The 12,956-nt window shown below is 38.3% G+C and overlaps 1 protein-coding gene across 1 annotated transcript in view; it reads right to left on the bottom strand.

The window, feature by feature from the left end:
* The window catches only part of LOC128642300 (microfibril-associated glycoprotein 4), a 58,358-nt gene that overhangs the window by 24,571 nt on the left and 20,831 nt on the right, over positions 1 to 12,956 (bottom strand). The window contains exons 5-6 of the mRNA XM_053695019.1: positions 7,611 to 7,707; positions 7,259 to 7,453 (exon numbers count right to left, since the gene is read on the bottom strand). Coding sequence (XP_053550994.1) covers positions 7,259 to 7,453; positions 7,611 to 7,707 — 292 coding nt within the window. The remainder of the gene's footprint in view (positions 1 to 7,258; positions 7,454 to 7,610; positions 7,708 to 12,956) is intronic.

The raw sequence follows: 12,956 nt of genomic DNA, 5'->3' as shown, positions 1-12,956 counted from the left end.
TAGCTACATTGTAGCTGTCTCAGGGTTTATTTTTATTTTACAGGCAAGTTTGTATTTATTTTAACTATGATACAATGGGGTCGAATTATCAAGGGCTAAATGGCCCCTGATCCCCCTGTTTCAGCGTGAGCCTTTAGGCTTGCCGGAAACAGCAGTTAAGTAGCAGCGGTCTTAAAATTATAATAAAATTTATCTAAAGTACAAAAAACACTAAATTACAGAAAATAATAAAATAATTACAAGATTTTTAAACTAATTACACCTAATCTAATCCCCCTAACAAAATAATAAAGCCCCCCCAAAATAAAAAAGCCCTACCCTACACTAAATTACAAATAGCCCTTAAAAGGGTCTTTTGCGGGGCATTGCCCCAAAGTAATCAGCTCTTACCTGTAAAAAAAAATACAAATCCCCCCCCCCAACATTAAAACCCACCACCCACACAACCAACCCTACTCTAAAACCCACCCAATCCCCCCTTAAAAAACCTAACACTAACCCCTTGAAGATCACCTTACCGGGAGACGTCTTCACCCAACCGGGCCGAAGTCCTCAACAAAGCCGGGAGAAGTCTTCATCCAAGCCGGGCAGAAGTGGTCCTCCAGACGGGCAGAAGTCTTCATCCAGACGGCATCTTCTATCCTTATCCATCCGGCACGGAGCGGGTCCATCTTCAAGACATCCGACGCGGAGCATCCTTCTCGGCCGACGACTACCCGACGAATGAAGGTTCCTTTAAGTGACGTCATCCAAGATGGCATCCCTTCAATTCCGATTGGCTGATAGAATTCTAAGGTAATGTAGGGTAGGGCTTTTTTTTATTTTGGGGGGGCTTTATTATTTTGTTAGGGGGATTAGATTAGGTGTAATTAGTTTAAAAATCTTGTAATTATTTTATTATTTTCTGTAATTTAGTGGGGTTTTTTTGTACTTTTATTTAATTGTAATTAATTGTATTTAATTTATTTAATTATAGTGTAGTGTTAGGGTAATTGTAACTTAGGTTAGGTTTTATTTTACAGGTACTTTTGTCTTTATTTTAACTAGGTAGTTATTACATAGTGAATAACTATTTAGTAACTATTGTACCTAGTTAAAATAAATACAAACTTGCTTGTAAAATAAAAATAAATCCTAAACTAGCTACAATGTAACTATTAGTTATATTGTAGCTATCTTAGGGTTTATTTTATAGGTAAGTATTTAGTTTTAAATAGGAATAATGTAGTTAATGATATTAATATTTATTTATATTTTTTTAAATTATATTTAAGTTAGGGGGTGTTAGGGTTAGACTTAGGTTTAGGGGTTAATAAATTTAATATAGTGTCCGCGATGTTGGGGACGGCAGATTAGGGGTTAATAAGTGTAATGTAGGTGGCGGCGGTGTAGGGGTGGTAGATTAGAGGTTAATAACATAATGTAGGTGGCGGCGGTATCAGGGCGGCAGATTAGGGGTTAATAAGTGTTATGTAGGTGGCAGCGGTGTAGGGGGGGCAGATTATGGGTTAATAAGGTATCAGGGCGGCAGATTAGGGGTTAATAAGTGTTATGTAGGTGGCAGCGGTGTAGGGGGGGCAGATTATGGGTTAATAAGTATAATGTAGGTGGCGGTGGGCTCCGGGAGCAGCAGGATAGGGGTTAATACGTTTATTAGAGTGGCGGTGGGCTCAGGGAGCGGCGGTTTAGGGGTTAATAACTTTATTTAGTTGCAGCGGGGTCCGGGAGCAGCGGTTTAGGGGTAAAACAGTATAGTATAGTGTGGGTGTTTAGTGACAGGGTACCAATAAAGCTGTGAAAAAGCTGAAGAGCAGCAAGATCGATGACTGTTAGTCATCGCCCCGTACTTGGTGCACGGCTTTTTGACAGCTTTTTTGGTAACTTTGGAGAATGTATTCAGGTCCGCGGCAGCGATGTTTGGCGATCTTAGGCGAGCGTATTGGTGCCAGCGAATGCTGCACAGTTGACGGGTTGATAAATAGATGCCAGTGTGTGAGAATACTTTTACTCCAAGATGGCGGCACCCAGTGTGTGAGAATACTTGTTGTACACCAAGATGGCGGCACCCAGTGTGTGAAAATACTTGTTGTACTCCAAGATGGTTGCACCCATTGTGTAAGAATACTTGTTGTACTCCAAGATGGCGGCACCCAGTGTGTGAGAATACTTGTTGTACTCCAAGATGGTGGCACCCAGTGTGTGAGAATACTTGTTGTACTCCAAGATGGCGGCACCCAGTGTGTGAGAATACTTGTTGTACTCCAACCCAGTGTGTGAGAATACTTGTTGTACTCCAACCCAGTGTGTGAGAATACTTGTTGTACTCCAACCCAGTGTGTGAGAATACTTGTTGTACTCCAAAATGGTGGCACCCAGTGTAACGAGACAGAGTTTCACTATCCAGCGCTTGTAAACGGTTCAAATTAGAATATGACTTTGGTGAGAGTTGCAGGTGCAAGAGGAAAATACAATAACATGGTGAGTAGTAACTAGGGATGGGCAAATGTTTTGCAACATTCGAAAAATGAAACAAATTTCATTTGAATTTCGAATGTTTATAAAATATTCTAACATTCAACTAATGTAATAGTATTTCTAATGTTGTCTTTAAATATAATATTTGAAATAGAAAAATTCAAATTGATATACTTGTATCTATTAAGTATCATTTTACTAAATGCCCTAGCACATGAACTACTGAACTTCTGAATAGTATTTGTTAAATCAAATGTTACATTCAAAGTTTCAAATGTGGACATTCAATCTAATTATGAACATTCGAAATGAAAAGTAACATTAGAAATACAAAAATAACATTAAATTACAGAATTGTAATGGATTTTGTCCAAAACAAATGTCCACAGGACTATTAGTTCTACCAAACAAATGTTCACAGGACTATTAGTTCTACCAAACAAATGTCCACAGGACTATTAGTTCTACCAAACAAATGTCCACAGGACTATTAGTTCTACAAAACAAATTGGACTTTCAGCACATTCGCCCATCCCTAATAGTAACCAATGGTTTAAGCTCCATTTAAAGAGACATTAAGCCTTTTCTTTCATGATTCAGATAGAGCATTTAGTTTTAAAAATATTCCAGTTTACTTCTATTATAAAATTAGCCTCATTCTCTTGGTATCCTTTGTTAAAGGAGTAGAAATGAACTTCTGGGAGCTAGCTGACACACAGAGTGAGTCAATGACATGAGATATGTGTTGTCACCAATCAGCAGCTAGCTTCCAGTACTGCTTTGCTGCTCTTGAGCCTATCTAGGTATGCTTTCAACAAAAGATACAAAGAGAACAAGCAAATTAGATAATTTAATTATTTTTAAATGGCATGCTCTGTCTGAATCGTGAAAGTTTAATGTTGACTTTACTGTCCCGTTAACAAGTATGATAATTCACATTAGGTTATATATGCATGGTTTTTAGAAACACTAAATATACTGTGTATATATATATATATATATATATATATATATATATATATATATATATATATTATATATATGCGCATGGTTTGTATAAACACTAAGGGCCCCATCCGATATGCAGCGTCGCCCGCAAAAGTCGGCGACGCTGGTTTTTGCACGGGTTTGGTACCCTATATTTCACCCATAGACTAACATATAAAACCCGCACAATTCGGTATCCAATATCCAGCGCAAGGCCTTACGTGGCAAAAATGGAGAAATCTTACTCCATTTTCACCTCGCCATAAAATGCAGCCGTAGCAGGCCTTGCGCTGAGTATGGGAGCACCGTAACTCCCTAAAATGCCTGCAAAAAAAACCTAACACCTAACGCATGCGCAATGTCTATCTACCTGTCAACCGCAATCCCCCACCGCAAAACCTAATAAAGTGTATTAACCCCTAAACCGCCGCTCCCGGAGCCCACCGCCACCTACATTATATGTATTAACCCCTAAACCGCCGCTCCCGGACCCCGTCACACCTAAATAAAGTGTTTAACCCCTAAACCGCCGCTCCCGGACCCTGCCGCCACCTACATTAAATTTATTAACCCCTAAACCTAAGTCTAACCCTAACACCCCCCAACTTAACTATTATTTAAATAAATATAAATAATATTAATATTATTAACTAAATTATTCCTATTTAAAACTATATACTTACCTATAAAATAAACCCTAATATAGCTACAATATAATTAATAATTACATTGTAGCTATTTTAGGGTTTATATTTATTTGACAGGCAACTTTGTATTTATTTTAACTAGGTACAATAGCTATTAAATAGTTATTAACTATTTAATAGCTACCTAGTTAAAATAAATTACAAAATTACCTGTAAAATAAATCCTAACCTAAGTTACAAATACACCTAACTCTACATTATCAATAAATTAATTAAATAAATTAACTACAATTATCTAAAATAAAATACAATTAAATAAACTAAACTATAGTACAACCCCCCCCCACTAAATTACAAAAAATAAAAAAATATTACAAGAAGTTTAAACTAATTACACCTAATCTAAGCCCCCTAATAAAATAAAAAAGGCCCCCAAAATAATAAAATTCCCTATCCTAAACTAAATTACAAATAGCCCTTAAAAGGGCCTTTTGCGGGGCACTGCCCCAAAGTAATCAGCTCTTTTACCTGTAAAAAAAGAACAATCCCCCCCAACATTACAACCCACCACCCACACACCTCTACTCTAAAACCCACCCGATCTCCCCTTAAAAAAAACTAACACTACCCCATTGAAGATCACCCTACCTTGAGCCGTCTTTACCCAGCCAGGCCAAAGTCTTCATCCGATGGGCCAGAAGATGACATCCAGACCGGCAGAAGTCTTCATCCTATCCGGGCAGAAGAGGACATCCGGACCGGCAGACGTCTTCATCCAAGCGGCATCTTCTATCTTCATCCATCCGATGAGGAACGGCTCCATCTTGAAGACCTCCGGCGCGGAACATCCTTCTTTAAGGCTTTAAATGTTATATTTTACAATACCTATGATGATGATGATGATGATGATGATGATGATGATGATGATGATGAAAACCAACTGAAGAATTAATAATAATAATTGCCAACTTAAAGGAGAAGTGTTTTTAACAAGTCTAGTGAGGACAGCAACACAATATCAGCTGTCTATTTTAATCAATAAAAATAAAAGTTATATTTTATAACGCAATCTATTTCTTTGACATGTGATGACAACTCTAACACAGTGTATAAAAGCATAACCCTTTCTAACATAATTCACACACTTGTGATTTATGTTATTCCAGTAATAATACTAGGATAGGTTTATTGCGGTGTGGGCTATGGTGATTTAGGGGTTAATAATTAGGCTTATTGCATTGTGGGTCTAGGGGTTAATACATTTATTATTAGGAGTGAGAGGGGGGATTGCGGATATAGGGGTATACGTGTCGGGCTTATTTTTGGGAGGCGTGTTAGACAGTTATGGGAGATTTAATATTTTAGTTACTTTTTTTAGGTGCAGGCAGTTTCTAAAGTGCCGTAAGTCACTGGCGACTCCAGAAATTTGTAGTTACGCTGATTTCTGGACATCGCTAGTTTATCCGATTTACGGCACTTTAGCAACTGCCGGCGGGGTATATGTAATACCCCGATGTGCCCGGTGAAACTACGGGCGGCGCGGGTTCCCTCGCTTGCGCCGAAAACTACGCCGTATATCGGATTGCGCCCTATATATATATATATATGCATGGTTTGTAAAAACACTATATATATATATATACACACACATACACATGGTTTGTAAAAACACTATATATATATATATATATATATATACACACACATACACATGGTTTGTAAAAACACTATATATATATATATATATATATACACACACATACACATGGTTTGTAAAAACACTATATATATATATATATATATACACACACATACACATGGTTTGTAAAAACACTATATATATATATATATATATATATATATATATATATATATATATATATATATATATATATATATATATATATATATATCAGCCTTTTTAGAGCTATGGAACGTATTGCTTGTGTTATTTTCACATGTTAGGGAAGTTTTTTCTTTTAATAAGACAAGAACAAGTCACACATTGTGTCACATGATGTAGGTTGCCCCGAAAATTCAAGGCAGATTAGTTTTAATGAACAACGTTAAACTCACAAACACTGCAGCACCCAATTGTGCAGGGTTAGGCAGACTCCTGACTCAGGGACTCATCACCATTGGAGGAACTGCAAATTTCACCTCCAGTTTAACTCTTTAACTGCTGAGCCATTTCCACCCTTGTGCTAAGCTGTTTTGGAGTTTAAGATGCTGCTCATATTAAGCCCCGCTTTAGATCATTGTTAGTGACAAAAAACGTTGTTGTTTTTTTCAGCAGTCCCAGCACATTCAAACTGTACCATTACTTTATTTATATAAACATGTGAGAACCCTGCAACAAAATGTGTTAAAAAATTAATCATTTTATTAAAAGTTTAATAAAAAAAAATTGTAAAAAATATTGTGTGTTTTTTTTTCTAAACTCTTGTTAAAAGAAGAAAAGGTTATCCGCATATAAAAAAAATGTGGATATAGTTAAAGGGATACTGAACCCAAATTATTTCTTTCGTGATTCAGATAGAGCATACAATTGTAAGCAACTTTCTAATTTACTCCTATTATCAACTTGTCTTCATTCTCTTGGTATCTTTATTTGAAATGCAAGAATGTAAGTTTAGATGCCGGCCCATTTTTGGTGAACAACCTGGGTTGTTCTTGCTGATTGGTGGATACATTTATCCACCAATAAAAAAGTGCTGTCCAGAGTCTGAACCAATAAAAAAAAGCTTAGATGCCTTTTTTTCCAAATAAAGATAGCAAGTGAACGAAGAAAAATTGATAATGTGAGTAAATTAGAAAGTTGCTTAAAATTGCATGCTCTATCTGAATCACGAAAGAAAAAAATTTGGGTTTAGTGTCCCTTTAAATAACCTTTATCTGCACATAGGGCCTCCCCCAAGCCTCTACACAAATAAATGCCCAATTATGAACACCAGGTGATCCCTATTACCACAGAGATCACTGGTTATTAAAGCTATATAGGGGCATGCTTTCTTCCAATAAAGATCTTTTTATTAGATCTGGTCTATCCCATGTCACTTTAGTCAGCACAAAAATGATAAAATATGAATAATTGATTCTCATTGTGAACACTAAATATTGGTGCATATAGAAAGTAAATATTGTTGTACCTGTCGGTTTTAATTCATCGCCTTCCTTGAATCCGCTGATATGCAGTCTGTACCCATCCTCCTCAGGAGATATTGCAAGAGGTGAGATGTAGAATGTACCATATGTAACAAATCTTTTCTCATTCTCAAAATCTTCCATATCAATTCTCAGATAATAGGACTTTTTCTGCAGAAGACGATGAATATTCTGCAATCCTACAATGGTTAAAAAAAATGTAAATATATCTGTAGAATATATATCATGTTGTGCTTCCCTCATATTGTACAGGGCAAGGAAGGGTAGCGATCTAGAATCCTGTATAAAATGTAGGAACTTGTGAGGATAGCATAATTGGGTGGTTGCAATAATTACCCAGCCAGTACTCCCCGTTTGCACATCCAAATCCAGATTTATATTCTTCCCAACCACGGTAAAAGTTTACTGAACCATTAAATCGCTTTTGAAATACCTGGAAGAAACCATAGGTCATGTGAATAAATGATGCCACAGAAATAAGAGATGGGCACTTGGGCCACCTTCCTATAGTGTGAGAGACGGGTAAATAAAAGACATTATGATTTGCAGATTGCACATTAAATACCTTTATGGACATTGCAGATATATGTTTAGTTTAGATCTAGAACTGAAGATATATATGGATACAAGGAGCATAAGATACCACTTTAAGAAACAGCTCACAGACACCTAGATTACGAGTTTTGCGCTCGTGTTTTAATGCTGAAAAAATGGCCATTTCAGCGTTAAAACAGCAACACAGCCATTACGAGTCTTGTAGGTATAGCTGTACTGAAAGCCTTTTAGCCTGTAACGCAACATCAGTCTCGCCCTCGAAAAAATTACGTTTTTTGCATGTTATTCCCATAGCGCGGCCATTAAAAGCTAAAAATCTTGCTTTACACCCTATAACGACAAGATCCGTACCGCCATCTGAGAGCAGTAGTTATGAGTTTTATGCAAAAAAACTGTTACATAAAACTCGTAACTAAAGTGTTACACAGTACACTAACACCCATAAGCTACCTACTAACCACTAAACCAAGGCACTCCCGCATCGCAAACACTATATTAAAGATATTAACCCCTAATCTGCCGCTCCCGACATCGCCGCCACTATACCAAAGTTATTAACCCCCATTCCCCCGCACCCCAACATTGCCCACACTATAATAAAGATATTAACCCCTATTCCGCCGCTCCCCGACAGCGCCGACACTAAATAAAGTTATTAAACCCTAAACCTCTGGCCTCCCACATCACTACCACTAAATAAACCTATTAACCCCTAAACCACCAGCCCCCCACATTGCCAAAAACTAAATTAAACTATTAACCCCTAAACCGAACAACCCCCTAACTTTACATTTAAATTACAAGATCCCTATCTTAAAATAAATAAAAACTTAGCTGGGAAATTAAAAAAAAGTCCCCAGGTTACGAACAAGATAGGTTCTGTAGGTTTGTTCTTAAGTTGAATTTGTATGTAAGTTGGAACAGGCACTTTTTTTAGGTGAAACTCTAGCCAAACATTTTTTTTTTGTTTTGGATAGCATAGGATAAAGTTTGTTTTGCTATTTGTGCCCCTGTTCAGAAAATTTCACATCACTTTCTGTCCTTGTGACAATTCGATTTTCAGTAATTTGGATTATCCTGGAAAGAAGGATTGTCGATAAAGCTCTATTTTCTCTGTATGTAAGTACGAGTTGTACTTAAGTCGGATGTCTGTAACCCGGGACTGCCTGTATTAATTAACCTAACATAACTATTAGACTAAAATTAAAATAACTACAAATTAAATATAGTAAACTAGTCCTAAATCCTGTGTACAAGGGCCATTTTTTGCAGTACAGCGGTCCCACCCCTTGCTCTCTCTCTATCCCCCCTCTCTTTTACTCTCTCTCCCCCCCTCTCTTTTGCTCTCTCCCCCTCTCTTTTGCTCTCTCTCTCCCCCCTCTCTTTTGCTCTCTCTCTCCCCCCCTCTCTTTTGCTCTCTCCCCCCCTCTCTTTTACTCTCTCTCCCCCCTCTCTTTTGCTCTCCCCCCCCCCTCATTTGCTGTCTCTCTCCCTCTTTTGCACTCTCTCCCCCCCCTCTCTTTTGCTCTCTCTCTTCCCCCTCTTGTTTGCTCTCTCTCCTCTCATTTGCTCTCTCTCTCCTCTCATTTGCTCTCCCTCTCCTCTCATTTGCTGTCCCTCTCCCTCTTTTTTGCTCTCTCTCCCCCTCTCTTTTATGCTCTCTCCTCCTCTCTTTTGTGCTCTCTCCCCCCTCTTTTGTGCTCTCTTCCCCCTCTCTTTTGTGCTCTCTCCCCCCTCTCTTTTGTGCTCTCTCCCCCCTCTCTTTTGTGCTCTCTCCCCCCTCTCTTTTGTGCTCTCTTCCCCTCTCTTTTTTGCTCTCTCCCCCCTCTCTTTTGTGCTCTCTCCCCCCTTTCTTTTGTGCTCTCTCCCCCTCTCTTTTGTGCAATCTCCCCCTCTCTTTTCTGCTCTCTCCCCCTCTCTTTTCTGCTCTCTCCCCCCCTCTCTTTTCTGCTCTCTCCCCCTCCCTTTTGTGCTCTCTCCCCCCCTCTTTTTTGTGCTCTCCCCCCCCTCTCTTTTGCTGTCTCTCTCACCCTCTAATTTGCTGTTTCTCTCCCTCTATCCCCTCTCTTTAGAGCTCTCTGTCGGCCCGGCATCTAGCCCTACCCAGCCCCGCCCGCGCCCCACCCAGCCCCACCCACGCCATGCCCAGCCCTACCCACTTCACGCCCAGCCCTGTCTGCGTCATGTCCAGGGAAAGTAAAATGGAGTGGTGGGATAGCACTAAAAAAGCTGAGAGGGAAATGTAATTAAAATTGATAATGTTGGGTACAATATCCAAGGGTCTAATAATGTATTATAGCAGTATATTATCCCTCTCAGCTTTTTTAGCGCTATCCCACCACTCCATTTTACTTTGCATAGTTTGTGGTTGGACTTTTGAGGTTGGTCCATCTTCTTTGGGATTAGCTTATGAGAGTTAGAGTGTTGTATCTTTTAATCATACTCCTTGTACCTGTGTCATGTCCAGGCCCCGCCCACGTCTCACCCGCCCGGCCACGCCCACTCCACCACACGCCAGGCCAGGTGTGTTTGTCCTCGCACGCAGTCTCTACTGCGCATGACAGCTTCGGACAAACACACTTGGCCTTTTATTATATAGGATTACTCATTAAAAAAAACTAACACTACTAAAAAAATCAAATCTACAATTACTAAAAAATAACAAACACTAAATTATGAAAAATAAACGAAATTATCCAAAATAAAAACAATTACACCTAATCTAAAAGCCCTATAAAAATAAAAAAGCCCCCCAAAATAAAAACACCCCCTAGCCTACAATAAACTACCAATAGCCCTTAAAAAGGTCTTTTGTAGGGCATTGCCCTAAAGAAATCAGCTCTTTTACCTGAAAAAAAAAAATACAAAGACGCCCCAACAGTAAAACCCACCACCCAATCAACCCCCCAAAATAAAAAACCTAACTCTAAAAAAAAACTAAGCTACCTATTGCCCTGAAAAGGGCATTTGTATAGGCATTACCCTTAAAAGGGCATTCAGCTCTATTTCTGCCCTTAAAAGGGCATTCAGCTCTTTCACTGCCCTTAAAAGGGCATTCAGCTCTATTACTGCCCTTTAAAGGGCATTCAGCTCTTTTAGAATTGCCCAATAGCCCTAATCTAAAAAAAAAAAAAAAACCCAAAAAACTTAAAAAAAAAACCCTAACACTAACCCCTCTTTAGGTACTCACAGTTACTGAAGATTTGAAACAGCCAATAGGAATGAGAGCTGCTTAAATCCTATTGGGTGATTTGAACAGCCAATAGGATTTTAGCAGCAGCTCTAATTCCTATTGGCTGATTTCATTTTTTCAGCCAATAGGAATGCAATGGTACCCCCAGTATAAAAAGAGTACCTTGCATTTGAATCCTCAGTGTGCGGCCGGGGCGATCGCATGAAGAGGACCTCCACGTCGGATCGATGGACCTCCGCCTTGGACCTTCGCCTGGACCTCCGCATCGACCGATCCGCCTCCGCAGGGATGAAGAAGATGCCGGTCCCTCGATGGATAAAGATGGAGCTGCTGGGATGAAGATCGTTCAAGCCGGACATCAGCAACTGTGAGTACCTAAAGAGGGGTTAGTGTTAGGTTTTTTTAAGTTTTTTTGGGGGTGTTTTTTTTTTTAGATTAGGGCTATTGGGCAATTCTAAAAGAGCTGAATGCCCTTTTAAGGGCAGTAAAAGAGCTGAATGCCATTTTAAGGGCAATGCCCATACAAATGCCCTTTTCAGGGCAATGGGTAGATTAGGTCTTTTTAGTTAGTTTTTTTATTTTGTGGGTTTGGGGGGTGGGGGTTTGTGATGTTAGGGGGTCTTTGTTTTTATTTTGTAGCAAAAGAGATGTTTTCTTTAGGGCAATGTCCTACAAAAGGCCCCTTTAAGGGCTATTGGTAGTTTATTATAGATTAGGGTTCTTTTATTTTTGGGTGTTTTTTTTTTTTAAACGGGTATTAAAATAGGAATCATTTTTATTATTTTGTATAATTAGTTTGTTATTTTGTGTTAATTTATTTTCTTTTTGGGGTGTTTTTTTTTTTAGAATAGCCATTTTTTATTTTTATTGGGCAGCAAAATAGCTGAATGTACTTTTAAGGGAAATGCCCATACAAATGCCATTTTCAGGGCAATGGGTAGATTAGGTTTAACTTTTTTTTTTATTTTGTGGGTTTAGGGGGTGGAGGTTTTTATACTGTTAGGGGGTGTTTTTTTTTAAGCAAAAGAGACGATTTCTTTAGGGCAATACCCTACAAAAGGCCTTTTAATGGCCCATAAAAGGTCATTTTAAGGGCCCTTGGTAGTTTATTATAGATTAAGGTTTTTTATTTTGGGGTGTTTTTTTTTTTTTTTTTTTAAACGGGGTAGATTGTAATGGTAGGTTTTTTTATTTTTGTAGTGTTAGGTTTTAGTGTAAGGCAGCTTAGGTTTTTATTTCACAGGTAAGTTTGTATTTATTTTAGCTAGGTAGTTTGTAAATAGTTAATAACTATTTACTAACTAATCTACCTAGGTAAAATAAATACAAACTTACCTGTGAAATAAAAACCTAAACTAGATACAATATAAATATTAGTTATATTGTAGCTAGTTTAGGTTTTATTTTTTATTTCACAGGAAAGTTTGTTTTTAGTTTAACTAGGTATTATTTAGTTAATAATTGTAACATTAATTTAGATCTATTTTAATTATGTTCACATTAGGGGGTTTTAGGGTTAGGGTTAGGTTTAGGGGTTAATATAGTTTAATTTAGGTTGTTGCGATGTGGGGGACTGGCGGTTTAGGGGTTAATAGGTTTATTTAGTGGTAGTGATGTGGGAGGCCAGAGGTCTAGGGGTTAATAACTTTAGTGGTGGCGATGTTGGAGAGTTGCATAATAGGGGTTAATATCTTTATTATAGTGCGGGCGATGTTGGGGTGCGGGGGAATAGGGGTTAATAACCTTATTATAGTGGCGGTGATATCTGGAGTGGCAGATTAGGGGTTAATACGTTTATCTAGGTGTTGGCGATGTCAGGGGCAGCAGATTAGGGATGTTTAGACGTGGGGTTTATGTTAGGGTATTAGGTTTAAATGTAACTTTTTTTTCCTCATAGACATCAATGGGGCTGCGTTACGGAGCTTTTCATTCCT

Source organism: Bombina bombina, chromosome 11 (assembly GCF_027579735.1).
Source record: "Bombina bombina isolate aBomBom1 chromosome 11, aBomBom1.pri, whole genome shotgun sequence".
NCBI lineage: Eukaryota > Metazoa > Chordata > Amphibia > Anura > Bombinatoridae > Bombina > Bombina bombina.
The sequence above is the reverse complement of the archived record's forward strand: the minus strand, read 5'-3'. Positions and strand labels throughout refer to the sequence as shown.